Here is a 27,300-nt window from a genome sequence, read left to right as displayed (position 1 = left end):
TATATGTGGTCAAGGGAGAATTCTTCCAAGACAGAAGAGACATGAGCATGTTTATTGCCTGAGGAAAAAAAAATCAGAAAGAGGTTGAAGATACAGGAGATAATAGAGGGAACAAGATCCTTAGATGATTGTGAGGTGACAGGGTCAAGAATATTCATGAGGGGATTGGTTTTATTTTATTTTTTTAAAGATTTTATTTCTTTGACAGCAAGAGCAGGAACACAAGCAGGGGGAGTGGGAGAGGGAGAAGCAGGCTTCCTGTGGAGCAGGGGTTGGATTCCAGGACTCTGGGATCACGACCTGAGCCAAAGGCAAACACTTAACAACTGAGCCACCCAGGCGCCCCAAGGGGATTGGTTTTAGAGAAATAAAGAGAAAATCTCTATCGAAAATGGAGGAATGTGTAATGAAGAGTGTGGATGCAGGCGGTTAGGTGTTGAAAGCATTCTTTATAGACTTTTTGCTCTGTAAAGTAGGCCTTGGAGTTTACTTAAGTGGTTTTTTAGAAGTTGTGGGGGAAGTGGTGGGAAACAGGAAACCTTTAGTGGTAAAGATTGAAATAGCTAGTATAGAGAATGGGTAAAGTATATTTGGGAAGTACTAAGAGAAGTTGTGGGTTCTTGATCATGAAAATGACATAAGTAAACCAGTGTTTTAAGAAGATTAATCTAAAGATAGTTTAGAGCCATAGGATGAGGCAAGACTGGTTTAAGAGGTAATTATAGGGGCGCCTGGGGGGCTCAGTTGGTTAAGCATCTGCCTTCGGCTCAGGTCATGATCCCAGGGTCCTGGGATCAAGCCCCACGTCAGGCTCTCTGCTCAGCGGGGAGCCTACTTCTCCCTCTGCCTCTGCCTGCCACTCCCCCTGCTTGTGCTCTCTCTGTCAAATAAATAAAACCAAAAAAAAAAGGTAACTATAATTGTGTATTGAATGGTGTGCACTGATATATACTAGTCTTTCTCTAATTGACATACACATATTCCCTTTTTTACTTTTTTTCCTTTCCCCTTATTAACTCAGTTTAGCTAGGCTAAAAACCCATGAGTATGGAGACCATGTCCTCTTGTTCACTTAATGTCCAGCACATAGTAGGTTCTCAAATAATATTTGTAGAATGTATAAATGCATGAGTGCTCGTATGCTAGATGTTTTCATGGAACTCTTGGATATTCTGCCAGAAATTTTTTATTTTTATTTATTTATTTATTTAATTTATTTTTAAGATTTTATTGATTTATTTGAGAGAAAGAACAAGTGAGAGCACACAAGTGGGGGGGAAGGAGCAGAGGGTGAGGTAGAAGCAGACTCCCTGCTAAGCAGGGAGCAGCCCGCCTTGGGCCTGGATCCCAGGACCCCGGGATCATGACTTGAGCCGAAGGCAGATGCCCAACTGAATAAGCCACCCAGGCGCTCCAGAAATTTTTAGATTAAATTTTTAGATTAAAAAAATAATTACTTGGGACGCCTGGGTGGCTCAGGTGGTTAAGCGTCTGCCTTCAGCTCAGGTCATGATTCCAGGGTCCTGGGATTGAGTCCCGCATTGGGCTCCCTGCTCGATGGGGAGCCTGCTTCTCCCTCTGCCTGCCACTACTGCTTGTGCTCTCACACTCTCTTGCACCCTCTTTCTCTCCCTGGCAAATAAATAAAATCATTTAAAAAAAATTACTTGATATTCAAGGAAAACAGTATGACTGGGTAGGTTACAGAAGAAAATATAAATTATACAAGTAATAATTATACAGTAATAATTGTATATTTAATTCCTCTAGAAGCTTGTGGGGCTTGGCAGATAGTTAGCAGTCAAATGTTATTGTTTTAATATGTTCCCAATTATTAAATGATATTTGCAGCATTGTTTGTAATAGCAAAAAATCGGCAACTTTATTGTCCATTAGTTGGCTAAAGATTATTATATAGTTATATAATGATGATAATATGTATCCATAAAAAAAGAGATGGTTTTATATATTGAAATGGAAAGATGTCCTGTGATTTATTGTTGAATGAAAAAAGCTTGTTGCTACCAAGATTAAAATATTTTATTTATTTATTTGTCAGAGAGAGAGAGAGAGCACAAGCAGGGGGAATGGCAGGCAGAGGGAGAAGCAGGCTCCCCGCTGAGCAGAGAGCCTGATGTGGGACTTGATCCCAGGACCCTGGGATCATGACCTGAGCTGGAGGCAACTGTTTAACCCACTAAACCACCCAGGCGTCCCATATAATTCCATTTTTAAAAGGAGAAAATAGCACCTCCCATTATATGTTTACCTAAAATACAATTTTTTATGTTTAAATATGTACAGAGATGGTTAGGAATGATAGTAAGCTTATTTCTCTAAGGAAAGGTGGAAGGAATTTGACTTGTATTATTTACTATTTATTTATTTAAAGATTTTATTTATTTATTTGACAGAGAGAGACACGGCGAGAGAGGGAACACAAGCAGGGGGAATGTGAGAGGGAGAAGCAGACTTCCCGCTGAACAGGAAGCCCAATGCGGGGCTCTATCCCAGGACTCTGGGATCATGACCTGAGCGGAAGGCAGACGCTTAACGACTGAGCCACCCAGGCACCCCAGTATTTATAATTTGTGTATATATATTTTTAATTGAAGTATACTTGATATATAAGTTTCAGGTGTACAACATAGTGATTTACAAATTATCTGTATTGTCATATGCTCACCATAATAAGTATAGTTACTGTCACCACACAAAATTGTCACAGTATTATTGACTATATTCCCAATGCTGTACTTTTCTTCCCTGTGACTTATTTATTTTATAACTGGAAGTTTATATCTCTTAATTTCCTTTACCTATTTCAGGTATCCCTCCACCATCTTCCCTCTGGGGATCACTCGTTATTATTTATGAGTCTGTTTTTCTTTGTTGTTGTTTGTTTTGTTCAGATTCCATATGTAAATGAAATCATAAGGTATTTGTCCTTCTCTGTCTGACTTATTTCACTTAGTATAATGTCCATGTTTTCACAAATGGCAGGATTTCATTCTTTTTCATGGTTAATATACCATGTGTATGTACACCACATCTTCTTCATCCATTCATCCATCAGTGGGCACTTAAATTGCTTCCATATCTTGGCTATTGTAAATAATGTTGCAGTTTTGAATTAATGTTTTCGTTTTTCTTTTCCAGAAGTGGAATTACTGGATCCTAGGGTACTTGTATTTTTAGTTTTTGAGGAACCTCTATACTGTTTTCCATAGTGATTGCAACAATTTACACACTCACTAATAGTGCACAACAGTTTCCTTTTCTCTACATCCTAGCCTCATTATTTCTTGTCTTTAGCTATTCTGACTGGTGTGAGGTGATTTCTCATTGGGTTTTGATTTGTGATTAGTAAGCATCTTTTCATGTTTCTGTTGGTCATCTGTATGTCTGTTCAGGTCATCTGCCCATTTTTAATCAGATTATATTTTGGTGTTGACTTGTATGAGTTCTTTATTTATTTTGGATGTTAACCCCTGATTGGCTATATCATTTGCAAATACCTTCTCCCATTCAGGAGATTGCCTTTTTGTTTTGTTGATGGCTTCATTCTCTGCAAAAGCTTTTTAGTTTGATACAATCCCCATTTATTTTTGCTTTTGTTATCCCTTACTTGGGTAAACATATTTAGAAAAATATTGCTAAGGTTGATGCGTAAGAGATTACTGCTTGTGTTTTTTTTTAGGAGTTCTATGGTTTTAGGTCTTACATTTAGGTCTTTAATCCATTTTGAGTTTATTTTTGTGTATGGTGTAAGAAAGTGGTTCAGTTCCATTCTTTTGCCTATAGCTTCCAGTTTTTCCACCACCATTTATTGAAGAGATTGTCTTTTCCTCATTGTGTATTTTTGCCTTCTTTGTCATAATCATATAAGCGTGCATTGGTTTATTTCTGGGCTTTCAATTCTGTTCCATTGATCTGTGTGTCTGTTTTGTGCCAGTACCATACTGTTTTGATACACATTTAAAAAATGGTCATGAACATTTTCTTATTTTTTTTTTTAAGATTTTATTTATTTATTTGACAGAGAGAGACACAGTGAGAGAGGGAACACAAGCAGGCGGAATGGGAGAGGGAGAAGCAGGCTTCTTGCCGAGCAGGGAGCCCTATGAGGGGCTCGATCCCAGGACCCTGGGATCATGACTTGAGCCAAAGGCTCAATGACAATGTTTAATGACTGAGCCACCCAGGTGCCCTCTTATTGTTTTTCAGTATACTTTGTCTACCTAGTGGTCCGTTGTGTAGGTATGCCATAATTTAATCATTACCGTTTTAAAAGATAGATTGTCAAATTTTCTTTACTTAAGAGGCCTACAGAGTCCTTTGAGAGTGAACTCAGTCATAATGAGTTTGGTAGGTATGTAGGGTAACCTCTGGTGATCTGGTCTGTTTCAAGGATATTCTCTAATTGGGAGATCTGGCAGGCAAGAAGATTGGTCTGGGACTTCCACTCTGACATAGGCCTCATATTCATACTGTTTCCCAGAATGAAGTCAATTCCAACTCACAGGAAACTGAGTAGATTATAGGCCCTTTATTATAGCTCTTTCTAGTATGGGAGAGTGGTGGCTGGGAGGGCTCAACTATATGGTTGGACCAGAATTTAACTGTTTTCAGAAGGGTTGGAAGTAGATTGTAGTTTGAAAAGTTAACTTGGTCCTTTGGAGAGGTGTTTAGAGAGATTTTATATTTTTATTAATAAAACTAACAGTAATCTTGCTTCTCCTAATAATAATAACTGGTATTTGTTGAGTGCTTACTATGTACTAGGTCCTGTTCTAAGGAGTTTATGTAGATTACCTCATTTAATCTTTACAGTAACCTTATTAGGTACTGCTCTTATTACATGATAGCCTAAAATGCTGTTCTATGAAAACACATTCTGAGCAGGTACCGGGCACTGATTAGTGTAAATGGGTGTTCTGTCATTTGGTTCCTTCTAAGTATACTCCTTGCCATGACAGACAAGCTCCAAGCCCCTCAATTTTTGGTTTCTTTCTAGCTTTATCTTCTGTTGTGCTGTTTTGTACTCTTTTTCTTGGCACATGCTTTACTCTTTGGTCACGTTTGCCTTGTGAGTTGAAGCATTACCTCCTTTGCGAATCCTTTTATGTATGTATGTATGTAATCATACATACATACATGTGTGATCTGTATCTGTGATCAAGAGTTACATGCTGTACTGACCCTGCCAGCCAGGTGCCCCTTCTCAATCCTTTCTCTTACTTCAGTCTTCCCCTCCCACATGTGAGTTATTTATTCCTTTATGTACCCCTGTAGCAATTTTTTTCAAGCTGTTTGATATTTTTTATAAGTTCAATTTATCTTTCCCCCTTATTCTGAAATTTTTGTACGGAGAGACTTTGTCACTTCGAGTCTTTGCATGCCTTTTCTTCTGTTACTAATAAGTCACATATCTGTACCTCTATCTAAGACCCATAGCTCCATTTGTGCACTAGCTCCCATCCCCTTTATTGATACTATCCATCAGTTATTCCAGCAATTTTCCCCCTTCCACTTGGCATCGTCAGTTTCCCCCTTTTACTGGATCATTTCCATGAGTACACAAATATGTTGTAATTGTTCGTCTTCAGGGAAAAGACATTTCTTTATTCCACATCCCCTCTGAGTTACGCCCTTCCAGCTACTCAAATTTCTTTTTTTTTTTTTTTAAGATTTTATTTATTTGACAGAGAGAGACACAGCAAGAGAGGGAACACAAGCAGGGGGAGTGGGAGCGGGAGAAGCAGGCTTCCTGCTGAGCAGGGAGCCTGATGCGGGGCTCAATCCCAGGACCCTGGGATCATGACCTGGGCCGAAGGCAGACGCTTAACAACTGAGCCACCCAGGCATCCCAAGTTTCTTGGTTTTCTTTATAGCAAAGCTTGTTATAAGAATTGTCTATACTTGGGCACCTGGGTGGCTCAGTCAGTTGAGCCTCCAGCTCTTGGTTTTGGCTCAGATCCTGATCTCATGGTCAGATCCCCCCCCTCTCACACCTTTGGAGTGCCGAGGCCTCCCCCAAAGGGATCCAGTGGGGCTTCATGCTCTGTAGGGGGTCTGCTTGAAGGTTCTCTCCCTCTGCCCCTCCTCCCACTCACACTTGCACATGTGTGCGCTTGATCTCTCTCATAAATAAATATTAAAAAAAAGAATTGTCTATCCTTGAAATTTGCAGTTCACTTATTCCCATTCTTTTTTTTGAGACTATCCATTTTAATTTGTAATTTTTTTCATTTAATATATGATTTCTATCTTTCATTGCCATTAGTATGTTCCACAGCATCATTAAAAAATTTTTTTTATTGATGTATAGTTGACACGTTATTTCTTGAACTCAGAGTGGTCTTTTCTCATTATTGCTATATCAAAATAGCTGTTTTCAAGATCACCAATATCCTTTATAGTTGGTTAGTTCTCAAGTTCTTATCTTACTTGGCCTTTCAGTATCATATGACATGGTTAATCATTCTTCTCTTCTTGAAATGCTTCTTGCAAATGGCTCCCAGGTCAATCAGTACTGTTCTCCTTCTCTTTCTGCCTCATTTGAAGATTCCTCCTTATCTCCTTGACCTCTAAATTTTGGAGTGTTGAGGCCTCAGTCCTCAGACTTCTTCTTTTCCCTGTTTTCCTTTGCTCTCTGTGTTATCTCATTCAGTTTCATTGGCTTTAAATAGTATCCTATATAAAGTAACAATTTTGCTCAGGTTCCCAATCCCTATACTCTTTTTTTTTTTTTATACATGAGAGACAGAGAGAGAGAGAGAGGCAGAGGCAGAGGGAGAAGCAGGCTTCCTGCTCAGGGAGTCCCACACAGGACTCCATCCTGGGACCCCGGGATCGTAACCTGAGCCAAAGGCAGACGCTTAACCATCAGAGCCACCCAGGCACCCCCTATACTGTTTCTTACGGTTATGTTTCTTCATAGCACTTATTGCCATTTGATATTATTTACTGGTATGTGAGAACAAGGAGTTTGTTTTGTTCACTGCTGTATCCCCAGTGCCTAGATTAGTGCCTGTCTCATATTCTTGCTTCCATCTCTTGACTCTTTCATCCTTTTCTCCTCTGGCCGGATTGTTATATAAAGATACGTTCTTCAGTCTTTTTTTTTAATCATTTCATTTCTCACTTTTATTTTAGAAATGTATTTATTTGTAAGAGAGAGAGCACAAGCCAGGGGGAGAGGCAGAGGCTCTCCCTCTCCCTGCTGAGGCCAGGGAGCCTGATTTGGGGCTCAATCCCAGAACCCTGGGATCATGACCCAAGCCAAAGGCAGACCCTTAACCGACTGAGCCACCCAGGTGCCCCTAAAAAAATTTTTTTTAGGAAATAAAACTGTACTAATACAGTTGAAATTCTTTATAACTGCTCCTCCTATTTCATTTCCTACCCTCTTTTCCCAGTATTAATCTTTATCTAAATTAGATATATAGGGGCGCCTGGGTGGCTCAGTCGTTAAGCGTCTGCCTTCGGCTCAGGTCATGATCCCAGGGTCCTGGGATCGAGCCCCGCATTGGGCTCCCTGCTCAGCGGGAAGCCTACTTCTCCCTCTCCCACTCCCCCGGCTTGTGTTCCCTCTCTCGGTCAAATAATAAATAAATAAAAATCTTTAAAAAAAATAGATATATAAATGTATACCATTCCTATGTTTATTTTATACTTTTTATCAAAAATGCATTTATCTTTAAACAGTATATATTGTTTTAAGACATATAAATAGAAATTGTAATATTAGATGTCTCATAACCTGCTTTTTTTTTTGGTTTAACATTGCTTTTGAGATTTGTCAGTGCTAATAATACTCTGTTAAATGCTATTTAGTAATATCTTGTATGAATACATCATAATTTATCTGTTTTCTTATTATTGGTCATTTAGATTATTCTCACTTTTTTTTTAAAGATTTATTCATAAGAGACAGAGAGAGAGAGAGAGGCAGAGGAAGAAGCAGGCTCCCCGCTGAGCAGGGAGCCTGATGGGGAACTTGGTCCCAGGACCCTGGGATCATGACCTGAGCCGAAGGCAGATGCTTAACCATCTGAGCCACCCAGGTGCCCTATTCCCAATATTTTTGTTATTTTTTTATGTTATGCCCCCATTTATCTTTTCTCTGATTGTTGGACATTTAACTTGTTCCCAGTGTTCAGTGAACATTTTCTACATGACTCCTTGGGCACACATTTGAGAGTTTATCTATATACCTATAAGTGAAACAACTCATTTTTAACTAGGTATAGCCAAAGTACTCTTCTAATTGGCTGTACTATTTTACATTTATGCCAATAGAGCATTAGAGTTCCTCCTCCTGTACCTTTCTACCAACTCTTGATATTGTTAGATTTTTTAAAAATTTGATTCTCTTTTTTTTAAGAGAGAGAGAGCAAGCATGTGAGCACGTGAGTGGAGGGGGAGGGGCAAAGGGATAGAGAGAATCTTAAGTGGGCTCCATTCCCTGTGCAGAGCGCAGGATAGGGCTCAGTGTCATGAGCCTGGTATCATGACCTGAGCAGAAATCAGGAGTCAGATGCTTAACCAACTGAGCCCCCAGGTGTCCCTATTTTTCTCTTCTAAATTGTCCTTTTGTTTGTGTTTTCTCTTAGTACTAATAAGATCAAGCATTATTTCGTGTTTCCTGGTCATTTGAATTTCTCCTTTTATGAACTGCCCATTTTAGGGGGAGGTGTTATTTCTTTTCCTCTTTAAAATTGACTTGTAAGACTTTATATATTTTGAATCCTTTATTGGTTATAAGAATCACAGATATATTCTCTAAGTCTATATAGCTTTTCTTCACCCTTTGTTTATAAAGTCTTAAAATTTAATCAGATTTTTTTCATCTTTATGTTTTGTGCTTTTTCATCTGATTTATTTTCTGCTACAAGTTTTACAGTTTTGCTTTTTATATTTGGGTATGGATCTCATTTTATTACTGTTGTATAAATACATACAACCAGTTGTCCAAGTACACCTTTTGAAGTCTGCATCCCAGAAGTCACCAAATGTTTTCTCTAAAGGCCTATATAACAAACATTTTAGGCTTTGTCAGTCAAGAGGCAAAATTAAAGATATTATGTAGGTACTTCTATAACAAGGAAGAAAACAAATTTCTGCAGTTTTTTTAGATTTCTGCAAATTTTAAATAAAATTTTTATTAAGTTCAAGATATAGTAACAGTACTTTAAAAAAAAGATTTATTTATTTATTTATTTGAGAGAGAGAGAGAAAAAAGCAGGGAGGAGGGGTAGAGGGTGAAAGAGAGAGAGAGAAGCAGACTCCCTGTTGAGCAGGGAGCCTGATCTGGGGCTTAATCCCAGGATCTGGAGATTATGACCTGAGCTGAAGGCAGACACTTAACTGACTGAGTCACCCAGGCACCCTGTAATAGTACTTTATTGATAATACAGATCAACTAGTGAGAAGACTGGAATTCTTTTTATTGGGATAACATTTTTGGGGGGGTTCATCTCATTATCAAAGTTGATTGCAACTGTTCATCTGTTAATACTGATTTGTAATGAGACTTGACTTATTTCATCTTTGAAAATGTGTTTTCATCCTGACAGGTACTGCCAAATACTGAATATCAGTCCATTGAGTGTATGCTTTTAATTTAGCATATTCATTGCTTGGAAAGCATTTATAGAATTCTGTTAGAGGGCTCCTGAGTGGCTCAGTCATTGAGCATCTGCCTTCGGCTCGGGTCATGATCCCAGGGTCCTGGGATCAAGTCCCACATCGGGCTCCCTCCTCAGCGGGAAGCCTGCTCTCCCTCTCCCACTCCTGCTGCTTGTGTTCCTGCTCTCGCTATCTCTCTCTCTGTCAAATAAATAAAATCTTAAAAAAAAAAATAAAGAATTCTGTTAGATTCTTGTGATATTTTTGCCCTTTTGCATGTTGTTACATTGTAGATTAATCACTTCTGATTGAAAATTAGGTGGAAACTCCTCAATTAGATGGAGTCTTTGCACAGTTAAAGGACTTTGAAATATGGAAATTTCCTTTGTACTTGTACCAAGATCTGAAAAACTTTGCTGGAACTATAGTTTGCTTGGAAAACATAACTGTTGGAAATTTGTGTTGGAATGGAGATATGGCTTCTTGTTTTAACTTTTGACAGCACAGGAAGTGTATAAAGCAGCTTGCCATTACGGGTGATTCAGATAAAATTAGTTGTTGTTGAAATGACTTTACCATAAGATGTTTTGCATAAGTGCTATTTTGTAATTTTGGGTTGAATTCATTAAGAAACACTATGGGGCCTTCAGCAAAAGCTGATTTCCAAAGCCATTTGGTGTTTGACAGTAGTGGTTGAAGGCTGTTCTTTTTCAGAAAAATTTCAATCTTGTCCTGGAACTCAATTGCAATAAAGTGTTCCCATTGCTAAGCCATCAAACCTCTCTATAGTAAGGTAATTCAAGATATTCAGCTTCTGTTTCTGAAAAAAAAATTCACAGAACTGATCATTGTAAAGTCTACAAGAGTAAATGACACTACTGTCTCACTAATACATGATAGATTCAAATATTTTCTGTAAAGTACTGCTGATGAATAAGACAATGAATAATCATAGGCTTTGAAACACCTCACAAAGGGTAAATTTGTCCTACTAAACCTTTTTTTCTGCTCCAAATTTTTACCAACAGTGGTGGTAATATGTGTTAGATTACACTTCCAGTTATAGTACATTCATGTTTTCTCAGCCTCTTTGAAAATATTCTTGTAGGGACGCCTGGGTGGCTCAGTCGGTTAAGCGTCTGCCTTCAGCTCAGGTCATGATCTCAGGCTCCTGGGATCAAGCCCCGCATTGGGCTCTCTGCCCAGTGGCGAGTCAGCTTCTCCCTCTGGCTTGCAATCTCTCTTGCTTTCACTCTCTCTCAAATAAATAAATAAAATCTTTAAAAAAAAAAAAAGAAAATATTGCCTCCCAACCCCTGGCAACTATCATTCTACTTTCTTTCTTTTTTTTTTTTTTAAGATTTTATTTATTTATTAGAGAGAGAGACATTGAGAGAGGAAACACAAACAGGGGGAGTGGGAGAGGGAGAAGCAGGCTTCCCGCTGAGAAGGGAGCCTGATGTGGGGCTCTGGGATCATGACCTGAGCCGAAGGCAGATGCTTAACGACTGAGCCACCCAGGTGCCCCCCTATCGTTCTTTCTTTCAGTGAATATGACTGCTCTGGGTAACTCATATAAGTGAAATCATACAATATTTGTCCTTTTGTATCTGGCTTACATCATTTAGCCTATCTTCAGAATTCATCCATGTTGTAGCATATGTCAGAATTTTTTTCTTTCTTTCTTTCTTTCTTTCTTTCTTTCTTTCTTTCTTTCTTTCTTTCTTTCTTTCTTTCTTTCTTTCTTTCTTTCTTTCTTTCTTTCTTTCTTTCTTTCTTTCTTTCTTTCTTTCTTTCTTTTTCTTTCTTTCTTTCTTTCTTTCTTTCTTTCTTTCTTTCTTTCTTTCTTTTTTTTTCTCTCTTTTTCTTTTCTTTTCTTTCTTCAGATTTTATTTGTCAGAGAAAGAGAGAGAGAGAGCACAAGCAGGGGTAGTGGCAGGCAGAGGGAGAAGCAGGCTCCCTTCTGAGCAGGGAGCCCGATGCAGGTCTCGATCCCAGGACCCTGGGATCATGACCTGAGCCGAAGGCAGATGCTTAACCAACTGAGCCACCCAGGGGTCCCGATTTTTCCTTCCTTTTTAGAGCTGAATAATATTCCATTGTATGTATATACCACATTTTGTTTATCCATTCATCTGTTGATAGACATTGGGTTGTTTGCACCTTTTAGGTATTTGAGTCCCTGCTTTAAATTCATTTGGATATATATCCAGAAATGGTATTGCTCAACCATTTGCATTCTTCTAGTATGTTAGTATTGCTGTGTAACAATCTACCTCACAATTTAAGTAACTCAAAGCAACAATGATTTATTATTTCTTAAAATTCTATGGGATAACTAGGTACTTTTTGTGCCAGGGGTCACTTGTGTGACTGCATTCATTTGGTGGGTTGGCTGGAGCTAGAGTACCTAAGGTGGCTTCACTCACATGTTTGGGCCTTGGTGAGGACAACAAGTGGGCCTTCTCTCTGCTCACAATCTCTCCTTATTCAGTGTGGCTTGTATTACTTTAGGTGACAACTGAGTCCCAAGAGAATAAAGGCAGAAGCTGCAAGACATCTTGAGGCCTAGACTCCAGGACTCACACATCAATTTCACCACAATGTATAGGACAAAATGTACAAACCTAGCCTAGATTCAAGGGATCGAGAGAAATAGTCTCTAAGTCTTGTGGGAAGATTAGGTTAATAATTGGGGCCATTATTAAAATGATCAGTCACACCTAATAACCTAACAGCTGTTCCATAGCGAAGGAACCTTGAGAAATGGGGAAGGACTGCCATTTAGGGAGCCAAATGTACTTCTGGTGAGTCTTAAATGGGGTGGCTTGGTATTATGTTTTAACAAGTAAGGAGATGTGGGTTTTTTGAGCTTGGTTATTTGCAGGAACTATGTTGTACCATGCAGGGTTTTTTTTTTTTTAAACTGTTGTATGGTTAGCTTTATTTTTATTTATTTATTTTTATTTTATTTATACGAGCAGAGGGAGAGGGAGAAGTGGGCTTTCTGCCGAGCAGGGAGCCTGGTGCGGGTTTGGATCCCAGGACCCTGAGATCATGACCTGAGCTGAAGGCAGACGCTTAACGACTGAGCCACCCAGGCGCCCCAGTATGGTTAGCTTTAAACTGATGCAGCTTGGGCAAGAAGGCCTTAGTTGACTCAGGCAGGTCATATCAGCTTTAGTGTGTGGGCTGTTTTAACTTCAGAGTTGCAGCTGGCCTAGAATTATAGGCAAAGCGCTAAACAGGGATTTGAATTTTTAATTTTTTTAATTTTTATTTATTTTATTTTTTTAAGAACAGATTTTTTTACATTTTTTTTGTTTTATTATGCTAATCACCATACATCATTAGTTTTTGATGTAGTGTTCCACAATTCGTTGTTTGCGTATAACACCTGGTGCTCCATTCAGTATGTGCCCTCTTTAATACCCATCACCAGGCTAACCCATCCCCCTACCCCCCCAGTATTTTTTTTTTTTTTTTGAGATTTTATCCATTTATTAGAGCATAAGTAGGCAGAGCTGCAGGCAGAGGGAGAAGCAGACTCCCCGCTGAGCAGGGAGCCTGACGTGGGGCTTGATCCCAGGACTCCGGGATCATGACCTGAGCCGAAGGCAGTTGCTTACCGACTGAGCCACCCAGGCGCCCCGGGATTTGATTTTTTAAAGCTTTTATGGGCATAACAATACTTAATGCTTTTATTGATTTCTTGAGCCAGGCCTGCAGTTTTAAACTGCAAAGATGTCTAAAATTCCAAATGTGCTGTAGAGTAATTAATGACTGAGGCACTAGACTTAAATTGTTAATTCCAGATCTAGACAGTGCTAAATCTGTTTAGGTTAAAAGAGGGTATTTGGGAAGGCTTACTTTGTAACTGTGTAACTTGTCACCACCCTCCCCATCTCCACCATGTGGTCTCAAGTATTTTTGGATTTAAATATGTGAGCTTTTGGAGGGGGGGAGAGGGAAAAAAAAGAGGGTGGGGGGAGGGAAAAATATGTGAGCTTTTAACTGGTAATTTTAGTGACTGAAAGTGGATTTCTTCACAAAAAGTTAGCTTGTTAAGGAACAAATAAAAATGCATGGTTGGATACTTTATTATAGAGAGAATAATACCATACTCTTGATTCTTGGACATGGTTTGCAAAATCTGCTTTGGTCTTCCATGTCAGTACAGGAGCAATGGGAGAATGAAACCAAATAAAGGAAGACAGATTGAATAAGCTAGAGGAAGAGAAGTCTTCTTAGAGAAAGAGTGACATCCTATATACATATAAATATTTGAGGCTACATGGTTTGGGGGGGAAGTAATGACAAGTTATGTAATTACAAAGTTAGCACCCCAAGTATCCTCTTTTGACCTAAAATGATTTAGCACTATCTATTTAGACCTAGAAATAGCAATTTAAGGCTGGAAGCTGTGTCACTATGTTCTCACTATATATGAAAATGAGGTCTTAAAGGCTATATAGTATGCTATGTTATGGCTGGCTATAGGAAATTTATTTGCGCATTCATCTATCTGTGGACATTTGGGTGATGTCCAATTTTTCTCTATCAAACGTTGCTTCAGTGAACACTCTTAACATATCCCTGAGATACAACAATATTGAAATTAGGCCAATTAATAGCTCTACAATGAACAAAGTGTACAAGTTAAAGGAAGAGTCCTTTGTCTCTCACTTTAAACCAAAAGTTAGAAACAGTTTTAGTGAGGAAGGCATGTCAAAAGCTGAGATAGACTGGAAGCTAGACTTCTTGAGCCAGTTAGCCAAGTTGTGAATGCAATTAAAAGTACTACTTAGTGAATACACAAATGAAAGGATGATAAGAAAGCAAAACAGCCTGATATGGAGAAAGTTTGAGTATTCTGGATAGAATATTATTTCCTTAAATCAAAGCCTAATCCAGAACAAGGCCCTAACTCTCTTCAATTTTATAAAGGCTGAGAGAGGTGAGGAAGCTGCGAAAGAAAATTTTGAAGTTAGCAGAGGTTGGTTTATGAGGTTTAAAGAAAGGAACTGTCTCCATAAGATAAAAGTGCAAGGTGAAGGGGCACCTGGTGGCTCAGTTGGTTAAATGTCTACCTTCTACTCAGGTCATGGTCCCAGGGTCCTGTGATTGAGCCCTGTGTCGTCGTCCATGCTCCCTGCTGGGGAGTCTGCTTCTCTCTCTCCTTCTGCCTCTCCCTGCTCATGTTCTCTCTTTTGCTCACCCTCTTTCAAACACACACACACACACACATGCATACATACATACCTTAAAAAAGCAAAAAGTCCAAGGTGAACCAGCAAGATGTAGAAGCTGCAGCAAGTTATCCAGAAGATCCAGTTTAGATAATTAAGGAGGGTGGCTACACTAAACAACAGATTTTCAGTGTAAATGAAACAGTTTTCTGTTGGAAGAAGATGCTATCTAGGACTTTCATAGCTATAGAGGAGGAGTCAGTGCCTGGCTTCAAAGGACAGGCTGATTCATGCTAGGAGCTAATGGTAGCTGATGACTCTAAATTGAGGCCAGTTCTCAGTTACCATTCTGAAAATCGTAGGTCCCTTAAGAATTATGCTTAATCTACTCTGCCTCTGCTCTATAAATGGAACAACAAAGCCTGGATGATAGCACATCTATTTACAACATGGCTTACTGAATTTTTAAGCCTACTGTTGAGACTTACTGCTTAGAAAAAAAAAAGATTTTTAAAAATATTACTGCTCATTGGCAATGCATTTGGTCACCCAAGAGCTCTGATGGAGATGTACAATGAGATGAATGTTGTTTTCATGCCCACCAACACAGCATTATCTATTCTGCAGCTCATGTATCAAGGAATAATTTTGACTTGTAAGTCTTGTTATTTAGCAGATTTTGTAAGGCTATAGCTGCCATAGTTAGTGATTCCTCTGATGGATCTGGGCAAAGTAAATTGAAAACCTTCTGGAAAGGATTCATCATTCTAGATGTCATTGAGAACATTTGTGATTCATGGGAAGAGGTCAAACTGTCTGCAAATACATGAGCAGGAGTTTGGAAGAAGTTGATTCCAACTCTTATGGATGACTTTGAGGGGTTTAAGATTTCTGTAGAGGAAGGAACTGCAGATGGGTGGAAAGAGGAAGATAACTAGAAGTGGAGCCTGAAGATGGGACTGCATTGCTGCCACCTCATGATAAAACTTGAATGGTTGAGGAGTTGCTTCTTACGAATGAACAAAGAAAGTGGTTTCTTGAGATAGATTGTACTCCTGGTGAAGATGCTATGAAGATTGCTGAAAGGACAACAAAGGATTTAGAATATTATATAAACCTAGTTGATAAAGCAGCGTCAGGGTTTGAGAAGATTAATTTTGAGAGAAAGTCTGTGGATAAAATGCTATCAAAGAACATTGCATGCTATAGAGAAATTATTTGTGAAAGGAAGAGTCAGTTGATGCAGAGGCAACTTCATTGTTTTATTTTAAGAAATTGCCTTAGCCAACCCATCCTTCTGCAACCACTACCATCATCAGGCAGAAACCGTGGACATTGAAGCAAGACTTTACACCAGCAAAAAGATTACGACTCACTGAAACCATGGGTGATGATTAGCATTTTTTAGCAATAAAGTACTTTTAAATTAAGGTATGTATTTTTTTTTTTTTTAGGTATAATGCTCTTGCACACTTAATAGATGACAGTGTGGGTTAAACATTAAGTTATATACACAGGGAAACCAAAAAGTTCATTTGACTCGCTTTATTGTAATATTTGGTTTATTGTAGCAGTCTGGAACTGAACCTGCAGCATCTTTGAGATATGCCTGTATACAGTTTGCTCTTTGATTTTGTTTATGATGCTTTGTTTTAGGAAAGTTTTAAATTATGGTGAAATCTTTCCATTTTTTTTTTTAAAGATTTTATTTATTTATTCATGAGAGACAGAGAGAGAGAGAGAGAGAAGCAGAGGGAGAAGCAGGCTCCCAAGGAGCAGGGAGCCTGATGTGGGACTCGATCCCAGGACCCTGGGATCATGACCTGAGCTGAAGGCAGACGCTCAACCATCTGAGCCACCCAGGCGCCCGAAATCTTTCCCTTTTTTTTCCTTTATGAACTTCTGGATTTTGTGTCTTGTTGAGCACAGATTTTTCTTCACCCCAATATTATAACAAGATTTCCTCTTAAATACTTAAAAAAATACTTTTAGATTTTCCTTTTAGGTCTATAATCTCTGAAATTTATGTGTTGAGCGTGAGGAGGTAGATATGTTTTTTTCCCTCAAATGAATTCCCTGTTTTTTTAGCATCATTAATGAATTGTAAATGGTGTTGCAACAGTATTATAAACACTGCTGTTTCTAGAATGTCCTTTCATTGATCTCTCAGTGTTCCTATACCAATATACTGTTTGAATTCAATTGATTTAAAAATTTGTATTTTTAGGGGTGCCTGGGTGGCTCAGTTGTTAAGTGTCTGCCTTCGGCTTAGGTCATGATCCTGGGATCCTGGGATCGAGCCCCACATCTGGCTCCCTGCTCGGCAGGAAGCCTGCTTCTCCCTTTTCCACTCCCCCTGCTTGTGTTCCCTCTCTTGCTGTCTCTCTCTCTTTGTCAAATGAATAAATAAAATCTTTAAAAAAATTAAAAATGAAAATTTACATTATTATAATTGGTAAGGACATTTCCCCTCATTGTTTTCCATTTTCAAAATGTTCTTGCCATTTATGTGACTCTTCACATGAATTTTGGAGTCAGTGTGTATGTTATGATCCACAAAAAATCTTGTTGGTTTTTTTTTTTTTATTGGAATTGCCTTGAATTTAGAGACTCATTTGGGGGAGGAATTTATATCTTTACAATATTGGGTCGTCCCATTCAACAGTATGGTATGACTAGTCAGGTCTTCTATTTTCTTCTGTAGTTTTCTAGTTTTCCTTATGTTGATTGTGTTGAGTAGTAGTGAAAAGAATGGGTTCTAGTGCCATGCTACTTGGGTTCAGTCTCTCCTAAGCTTGGGCAAATGAAAAACCCTTTTTGTGTTTCAGTTTCCTCATCCATGAAATGGGAGTAATAATAACAAGATTTCCTCTTGGGTTATTGTGAGGATGAAATTAAGACATGTTGAGACATGTAAGTTAACACATTTAGTATGTTAGCTAATGTTAATAAGTATATATTTAGGTATTTTATAGTTTCTGTTGTTTTTGTGAATAGGGTCTCATATTTAAATCTCATTTTAGGGTACCTGGGTGGCTCGGTTGGTTAAGCGACTGCCTTCGGCTCAGGTCATGATCCTGGAGTCCCAGGATCGAGTCCCGCATCGGGCTCCCTGCTCACTGGGGAGTCTGCTTCTTCCTCTGACCCTCCCCCCTTTCATGTGCTCTCTCTCTCTCTCTCTCTCTCATTCTCTCTCCCTCAAATAAATAAATAAAATCTTTCTTTAAATTGGTTATCTTTGGTATATAGGAAAGTTCATGATCTTTTTGTTCATGTTTTGTTTTTCTAAATTCTCGCATTCTCTAGGTAATCATATATTTTACAATGAATTGTTTTTGCTTTCAATATATTTGCCTTATTTATTTATTTATTTATATTTTGGATCGTTTTTCATTGACTAGGACTCCCAATACAATGTTGAATAGAAGTGATGATAAAGAGCATTTTTTTTCATGCCTCTTTAAATGGCTTTGATGTTGATTTATGAAAGTTAACCCTCTATAAAGCCAAGGGCTTTGTGTGTTTGTTCTTATTTTGTTAACTAGTGGGTTTTGAATTTTTATTAAATTACTTTTATTATACAAATAATAAATTAACATACTTTTATTACAAAAGTTTGGAAAAGTACAGAAATTATGGAGTATAGGGAAATTATAAAGCATGGAAGTTCTTTTGTATGCTGTTCTACTTTTATTCCTCTCTTTCTGTATATAACTGTTATATTTGGTTTCTATCCTTTTAATTCTTTTGTGATACCATTATATACATTTAATGTGTACATGTGCACACATACGTTTATTTAGTTTTATAAAACTAGGAGTTAGATTTTCATTTAGCAGATACTAAGTACCTATCATGTATCAGGCATTAACCTTTTTTTGTTCATTCAGCAGACATTTCTTAAATGTTTCCGAAGTGCCAAACAATGTCTCTGGTGCTGTGGTATATCTGTGAAGAAAAAGAATAGCTCTGCCCTCAGAGCTAATATTCTAAAGGTGCAGACAAGAGAAAGGAAGGGAAGGAGGAAGGAAGGAAGGAGCCAAGTGTTGATAAATGGTGTGAAAAAGTTAAAGCAGGATAAGAGAGGAGAAAGATTGTGGTGCTGTTTTATTTATTTTATTATTTTAAAAAATATCTACTTTTTAAAAAGATGTATTTATTTTATTTTATTTTATTTTTATTTATTTTTTTTTTTAAGATTTTATTTATTTATTTGAGAGAGAGAGAGAATGAGAGAGAAAGCACATGAGATGCGGGGAGGGTCAGAGGGAGAAGCAGACTCCCTGCCAAACAGGGAGCCCGATGCGGGACTCGATCCTGGGACTCCAAGATCATGACCTGAGCCGAAGGCAGTCGCTTAACCAACTGAGCCACCCAGGTGCCCAAAGATGTATTTATTTTAGAGAGAGAGAGAGGGCGCATGCAAGCACAGGGAGAGGCACAGGGAGAGAGAGAGAGAGAAAGAGAGAGAGAATCTCAAGCAGACTCCGTGCTGAGCATGGAGCCCGACGCAGGGCTCAATCCCACGACCCTGAGACCATGACCTGAGCCAAAAGCAAGAATTGGATGCTTAACCAACTGAACCACTCAGGCTCCCTAAAAATTTCTGATCTGCTAACAGTGTCCTTTTCTATTTTGAGTCTGTCATGATTTTATTCTCAAACAAAACCAAAACAAAATATAACCACAAATTTTTTTTTTGTTATTTACATGTGATTTTTTGGTATGAAAGGAGATAAAGCCATATGTTCAGTCTTTCATCTTAAACCAGAGGCTCCTTTCCTTGTCTTCCTTTGCATATTATTTCCAGTTTCTGCTAGCCTGACTTTCTTTTTTTTAAATTGAATAAATTTGGCACATAACATTGTGTAAGTTTAAGGTGTAAGGCATGTTACTTTGATACATTTATATATTGAAATATTGCTGATATAGTGATGTTTATCACATTACATAATTACAGTAGAGTATTATCTATATTCATTATATTGTGCATAAAATCTCTATGACTTGTTCACTATTCGTTACAAGTTTGTACCCTTAAACACCATTCTTCTTAACTCCCACCCCATCCCATCCCCTTGCAACCACCATTTTCTCTTTTTTACAGGTTTAACTTTTTTAGATAGGACATATAAGTAATACCCTACAGAACTTGTTTTTCTCTGTCTGACTTATCTCACTTAGCATAATGTGCTCAAGGTCTATCCATTTTGTCCTTTCTCATGGCTAAATATTCCATTGTGTATATATTGCCACATCTACTTTATCCATTCATCCATTGTTGGTCATTTGGGTTGTTTCCATATCCGGGCTTTTATGAATAATGCTGGAATAAGCATGGGAGTGCATATTTCTTGTCGAATTCCTGTTTATATTTCCTTTGGGTATATACCCAGAGGTGGAAACGCTGGATCACATGGTAGATCTATTTTAAATTTTTTGAGGAATCTCCACATTGTTTTTCACAGTAGTTGGACCAATTTACATTCCTGCCAACAATGTTTAAGGGTTTTCTTTTCATTTTCATCAGCACCTGTTGTCTCTTGCCTTCTTGATGATAGCAGTTCTAACAGGTGTGAGGTAATATCTTACTGTGGTTTCGATTTGTATTTCCTGGATAACTATGATGTTGAGCATCTTTTCATGTGTCTGTTGGCCATTTTGATATTCTCTTTGGAAAAGTGTATATTTAGTTCTGCCCATTTTTTAATTGAATTGTTTTTGTTGTTATTAAGTTGACCATGTTCTTTATATATTTTGGATATTAACTCCTTATCCAATATATGGTTTGTAAAAATTTTCTCCTGTTCTGTAGGTTGTCTTTTCATATTGTTGTTTCTTGGGCTGTACAGATGCTTTTGGGTGTGATGTAGTTCCATTTGGTTTTTTGCTTTTTTTTTTTAAAGATTTTATTTATTTATCTGAGAGAGAGAGAGAGAACATGCAAGGAGGGGAGGTGCAGAGGGAGAAGGAGAATCAGACTTTGCTGAGCAGGGAGCCTGACACGGGGCTTGATTCTAGGACTCTGGGATCATGACTTGAGCTGAAGGCAGATGCTTAACTGACTGAGCCACCCAGGTGCCCCTCTAATTTCTTAATACATGTCTTCATTGCTATGAACTGTACTCTCAGAATTGCTTTTGCTGTGTCCCACAATATTTGCTATGTTATATTTCCATTTTCATTTGTGTTGGGATACTTTTTTCTCTTTTGATTTTTCCTTTGACCTAATTGTTTAGATGTGTCTTTTTTAGTTTCCACATATTTGTAGATCTTTTCACTTTCCTTTTGTTGTCGATGACTAGTTTCATACTATTGTGGTCAAAGAAGATAACTTGGTATGATTGCAGTCTTAAATTTGCTAAGATTTGTTTTGTAGCCTATCATATGATCTATCCTGGAGAATGTTCTATGTGCACCTGAGAAGAATGTGTATTCTGCTGTTGGATGGAATGTTCTGTATGTCTATTGAGTACATTTGTTCTTTTTTTTTTTTTAAGTTTTTTTTTATTTGTGAGAGGGAGAGAGCACAAGAGGGAGAGCAGCAGGGAGAGGGAGAAGCAGGCTCCCCACCAGGCAAGAGCCTGATGTGGGGCTTGATCCCAGGACCCTGGGATCATGACCTGAGCCGAAGGCAGATGCTTAACTGACTGAGCTACCCAGACACCCCAGTACATTTGTTCTTAAGTGTGGTTTAATTCCAGTATTTCCTGTTGATTTTTCCCTCTGGACGATCTACCCATTGCTGATAGTGGGGTATTGAATTCTCTTATAATTATTGTATTGTTGTCTATTTTTCCCTTAAGATTTGTTATTATTTGCTTGATATATTTTGTTGCTTGAGTGTTGGGAGCACATATGTTTATGATTGTTATATCTTCTTGATGAACTGACACCTTTATCATTATGTAATGACTTTATTTTGAAGTCCGTTTTGTCTGATGAAAGTATGGCTATGCTTGCCTTCTTTTGGTTTCACTTTGAACCTGTGTGGGTATTTTTGTTTGTTTTTTTAACCTATATGTGTCTTTAGTGCTGAAATGAGTCTCCTGTAGGCAGTATATAGTCAGGTCTTGTTTTTTTTTTTTTTTTTATCCATTCAGCCACTCTGTGCCTTTTGATTGATGAGTTTCATCCATTACCTTTAGGGGCGTTATTGATATGTAAGGATTTACTACTGTCATCTTTTTTGCCTTCTGGTTATTTTGTTTCTCCATTGTTTCCTTTTCCTTCTGCTTATGTCTACCTTTTTAAGTTGGTGGTTTTCCATGGTGATTTGTTCAGTCTCTCCTTTTTTTTATGTTTGTATCTCTGCGTAGATTTTTGCTTTGTGGTTATCATGAGGTTTACATAAAACATTTCATAGATAGGGCAGGAGGAGTGGCAGTGGCCAGGCAGCCCAGCTTCAAGAAAGATTTCTGCCCCTGTGGCTGCAGGCACCTGGTGCACACCTGCCCCACCACGATACTCAAGAGGAAGGTCCGCTCCACTGAGGGATTGGCAAAGGAGGAGCCCAAGAGGAGGTCATCAAGGTGGTCAGTTAAACCTGCTCCTGCAGAAGTGGAAACGAAGCCAAAAAAGGCAGCAGGAAAGGATAAATCTTCAGACAAAAAAGTGCAGACAAAGGGGAGAAGGGGAGCAAAGGGAAAACAGGCTGAAGTGGCTAACCAAGAAATGAAGACTTATCTGCAGAAAAATGGAGAAACTGAAAATGAGGAGCATCCAGCCTCAGATGAAGCAGGAGAAAAAAGCCAAGTCTGTTTGATACCATATACCATGTCTTATCAGTGGTCCCTGTCTCCTTCTCATACAATCCAGGGGAATATATATTTTTTTAAGATTTATTTATTTCAGGGAGAGAGAGAGAGAACATGTGCACATGCAAGTTGGGGGGAGTGGCAGAGGGAGAGAATCTTCAAGCAGATTGAAGGAGCCTGTTTGGGGGGGAGGGGGGCTGGGTCTCCTGACCCATGAGATCATGACCTCAGCCAAACCAAAGAATCGGAAGTTCAACTCACTGACTGAGTCACCCAGGCTCCCCCAGAGGAGGTTTTTTGTTTTTTTTTTTAAGATTTTATTTATTTATTTGACAGAGACACAGCGAGAGAAGGAACACAACCAGGGGGAGTGGGAGAGGGAGAAGCAGGCTTCCTGCGGAGCAGGGAGCCCAGTGCGGGGCTCAATCCCAGGACACTGGGATCATGACCTGAGCCAAAGGCAGATGCTTAACCAACTGAGCCACCCAGGTGCCCTGAGGAATATTTTTTTAAAATTTTTATTGTTATGTTAATCACCATACATTACATCATTAGTTTTTGATGTAGTGTTCCATGATTCATTGTTTGTGCATAACACCCAGTGCTCCATGCAGAACATGCCCTCTTTAATACCCATTACCAGGCTAACCCATCCTCCCACCCCCCTCCCCTCTAGAATCCTCAGTTTGTTTTTCAGAGTCCATCGTCTCTCATGGTTCGTCTCCCCCTCCGATTTCCCCCCTTCATTCTTCCCCTCCTGCTATCTTCTTCCTTTTTTTTCCTTAACATATATTGCATTATTTGTTTCAGAGGTACAGATCTGTGATTCAACAGTCTTGCACAATTCACAGTGCTCACCATAGCACATACCCTCCCCAATGTCTATCACCCAGCCACCCCCGAGGAATATTTTTATCAACTGTTTTATAAATGCAAGTTTTTTAGTAGCTCTAGAAATATTTTTTTTAAATATATATTTTTTAAGAATTTATTTATTTATCAGAGAGAGAGAGACAGAGGCAGGCAGAGGGAGAAGCAGGCTCCTTGCTGAGCAAGGAGCCCGATGTGGGACTCAATCCCAGGACCCTGGGATCATGACCTGAGCTGAAGGCAGATGCTTAACTGACTGAGCCACCCAGGCATCCCTAGAAATATTTTTAAGAAGGAGGGAATCCCACCTCATCCCATTTTTTAAGTGTAAATGCTTTTTTTTTAAGATGTGAAATCATTTGCTGGTTGCTTATTTTTTGGTACAACCAGAAAATAGTGGGATATTGAATGTGGGAGGCCTTGATTGTCTTGGGTATCAGCTCAACATTCCATAGATGGGGTTGTTTTTATTTACTATAGTACCAAACATACTAAATGGCAATTTGGGGGCAGTTGTGCATTTAATATGTCTTGAACATCAATTTTTTTATTTTTTATTTATTTAATTTATTTATTTTTAAAGATTTTATTTATTTGTCAGAGAGAGAAAGTGAGAGTGAACAGCATAAGCAGGGGGAGCGGCAGAGGGAGAAGCAGACTCCCGGCAGAGCAAGGAGCCCGATGCGGGACTCGATCCCAGGATCCTGGGCTGAGCTGAAGGCAGACGCTTAACTGACTGAGCCGCCTAGGCGTTTCAATTTTTTTTTAAGATTTTATTTATTTATTTGACAGAGACACAGCGAGAGCGGGAACACAAGCAGGGGGGTAGGAGAGGGAGAAGCAGGCTTCCCTTGGAGCAGGGATCCCGATACAGGGCTCAATTCCAGGACCCTGGAACCATGACTGAGCCAAAGGCAGATGCATAACCGACTGAGCTACCCAGGTGCCCCTATCTTGAACATTTTAAATTACTTCTCTTCCCATGTTGTTTTTGGTAGAATTGTTTCCTAAAGAAAACTACTCCTTGATCTTGGCTCTCCCTGTCAGAATTTTGTACTCTCTTTAACATCTTGGTTGTGGTAGTCCGGTTTTTCTAGTAACTTTATTAATGTGCTGTGCAAGATTAAAAATTTGAGTGTGTAGTGTATATGATATTAAATTGTGAATTAATGGGACTTAATGTAACAGTGTATCAACATTTGATGATATTGGTACTTGAAATGCTGTTAAGGAAAATTTGCCTCCAGATTTTAAGCTGGAAGGTCACTGGAATAACTTTTGGAAAAGAATCACAACTGCATGATTTTTTAGATTTTTGGTACGTATGTTAAGAATTGTACAAATTGAAATGTCTGACCTGATCCTTAGAATAATCAATAAAAACTTAATTATGAAAGAAAAAAATATTTCATAGATAAAATAGTCCTTTTTCTTCTGATACCAGTTTATCTTCATTTGTCTATAAAATTTCCATCATTTTACTGTTCCCTTTTTATATTTTTGATATCACAAATTATCTCTTTATGCTGTAGTTTTTTTACTTAATTATAATAGCTGTAGTTATTTTTAATGTTCTTTTCCTTTAATTTTTGTGTTATAATTAAGAGTTTAACATATTCTAAAAAAGGATCAGTTTTCTAATTCTTTGTATCACCTTAATTATAGTTTAGTGTACATAGGTCTTTTTGTTCAGCTTGAAGAGCTCCTTTCAACATTTCTTTTAAGGCAAGTATAGTGGGTCTCCTGGTGGTAAACTCCCTTAGCTTTTGTTAGTCTGGGAAAGCCTTTATTTCTCTTTCATATCTAGAGGATAAGTTTGGCATATAGAGTATTCTTGGCTGACAGTTTTTATCTTTCAACATTTTGAATATGTAATTCCATTCTCTCCTGGTCTGTAGATTTTCGCATGAGAAATCTGCTGATAGCCAAATGTGGGTTCCTTTGTAAGGTTACTGTCTTTCTTTTCCCTAGCTACCTTGCTTTTTTTTTTATCATTGGCTTACGGCAGTTTTATTTTTAAAGATTTTATTTATTTATTCATAAGAGACAGAGGCAGAGGGAGAAGCAGGCTCCCCGCTGAGCAGGGAGCCTGATGCAGGACTCGATCCCAGGACCCTGGGATCATGACCTGAGCCGAAGGCAGACGCTTAACCATCTGAGCCACCCAGGCGCCCGGCAGTTTTATTATTTAAAAAAAATTTTTTTTAAAGATTTACTTTTAAGTAATCTCTATGCCGAACATGAGGCTTGAACTCACAACCCTGAGATCAAGTAAGTCACGTGCTCTACTGACTGAGCTAGCCAGGTGCTCCTCAACAGATTTAATATATTTTGGAGAAGGTCTTTTTGCATTGAGATAATAAGGTATTCTGTTGGCTTTGTAGACTTGTATATCCAGTTTCTTTTCCAGGTTTGGGAAGTTGTCAGCTATTATTTTGTTAAATAAACTCATTGGCACCTAAACCTCTCCTTTTTTTCTGGAATACGCATTATTCTTATGTTGGCTTTTCTAATGAAGTTTAATAGTTTTCATCACTTTTAAAAAATCTAAGTTCTCTCTTCTTTTCCACCAGAATCATATCTAGATTCCTATCTTCCAGCTTGTTAATTCTCTCTTCATCTCTCTGCTCAATTTCTAGTGCATTCTCATACCTGATTAATTGATTTCTTCAGCTCTGGATTTTTTTTTTTTTGAAGAATTTTGGTCTCTTTGGTAAAGTACTCCTTATGTACATTCATTATCTTTCTGAGATCATTGTATTGCCTGAGTTTTTTGTAGCTTGTTGAATTTCTTTATAATATTTTGAATTCTTTATCAGTTAGATTGCAATATTCCATGTCTTTGGGTTCAGTTGCAAGAAAATTGTCATTTCCTTTTTGTGATAAAATACTATGTTTTTTAGGGTTGCCTGGGTGGCTCAGTCGTTAAACGTCTGCCTTCGGCTCAGGTCATGATCCCAGGGTCCTGGGATCGAGCCCTGCATCTGGCTCCCTGCTCAGCCAGGAGTCTTCTCCCTCTTCTACTCCCCCTGCTTGTGTTCCTTGTCTCGCTGTGTCTCTCTCTGTCAAATAAATAAAAAATCTTAAAAAAAATATTATGTTTTTTGATGGTGTTTGATGAAAAGTGCTTCTGCTGCAGCACTTAAGTAGCAAACACCTTTCTTATTTAGGCAAGGTTTTGTTTACTTTGATTTTAACAGTTTAACAGCCTGGTAAATTAGGAGCCTTCTTTTTGTTTTCCAGAAGGTGGCACTATAGTACACCAGAGCTGATTTATTGCTAAGGTTGGAAGCAGATGATAGAGAGAAGGAAGGAAGGGGAGGAGGGAGGGAGGAAGGAGGCATTGTGGGGGGGAGGTGTGTACTTAGCATTTGAGGCTTTGGGTATGCCCACAGCCTGGTAGGAGGATCCTCCAGTTGGGGTACCCAGGAGTCTGTGGGCAGTCTCCTTGCCTGAACCCAGGACACACAACAGGAGACATTTTCTTTCAGTACTGGCTGTTTGCCTACTTCCCTTTTCTTTCCTTCCCTACAGTCATTGCTGTTATTCCTCAGAGCAGTGGGTCCCTCCAGCTGCAGAATTCACAGCTGGGCAGACCTCCACCCACCACCTTGACCCTCTGTCTCTTCTGCCAGCAACATTGTGCTGTTCTGCTGCTGGACCTGCTGACACTAGCTCCCACAGCCTCTCCATGGCCCAATCTACCCACTTTGAGTTACATGGATGGATGTCTCAGGTTTCCTGGTTTGCTGTGCTGAGGTAGTTTTTTTCAGTTATGGAAGTCCGATTAGTTGTAAATGAAAGCGGAGAGAAAAAAGGAACAACTCACCGAGCTGTAGTACTTATATCCT

The 27,300-nt window shown here is 38.7% G+C and overlaps 2 protein-coding genes across 4 annotated transcripts in view; both read left to right on the top strand.

Moving 5' to 3' along the window:
• NRDC (nardilysin convertase) overlaps positions 1–27,300 on the top strand; it is a 106,106-nt gene that overhangs the window by 6,210 nt on the left and 72,596 nt on the right. The gene's annotated exons all lie outside the window — the stretch shown is intronic.
• On the top strand, positions 392–27,195 carry LOC113915235 (non-histone chromosomal protein HMG-14-like). Its single transcript, XM_035727401.1, has 3 exons — positions 392–428; positions 22,189–22,577; positions 26,984–27,195. Exons 1-3 carry the CDS (start codon positions 392–394, stop codon positions 27,062–27,064), a joined length of 507 nt encoding a protein of 168 aa, XP_035583294.1. The 3' UTR covers positions 27,065–27,195.

The sequence above is a fragment of the Zalophus californianus genome, chromosome 4 (assembly GCF_009762305.2).
Source record: "Zalophus californianus isolate mZalCal1 chromosome 4, mZalCal1.pri.v2, whole genome shotgun sequence".
Taxonomy (NCBI): Eukaryota; Metazoa; Chordata; class Mammalia; order Carnivora; family Otariidae; genus Zalophus; species Zalophus californianus.
The sequence above is the reverse complement of the archived record's forward strand: the minus strand, read 5'-3'. Positions and strand labels throughout refer to the sequence as shown.

Coding starts and splice junctions, on each gene's coding strand:
- LOC113915235 (XM_035727401.1), top strand. CDS start 392: ATGGAGGAATGTGTAATGAAGAGTGTGGATGCAGGCG. Junction 429..22,188: donor GAAGAGTGTGGATGCAGGCG/GTTAGGTGTTGA, acceptor AACATTTCATAG/ATAGGGCAGGAGGAGTGGCA. Junction 22,578..26,983: donor AAGCAGGAGAAAAAAGCCAA/GTCTGTTTGATA, acceptor CCTTCCCTACAG/TCATTGCTGTTATTCCTCAG.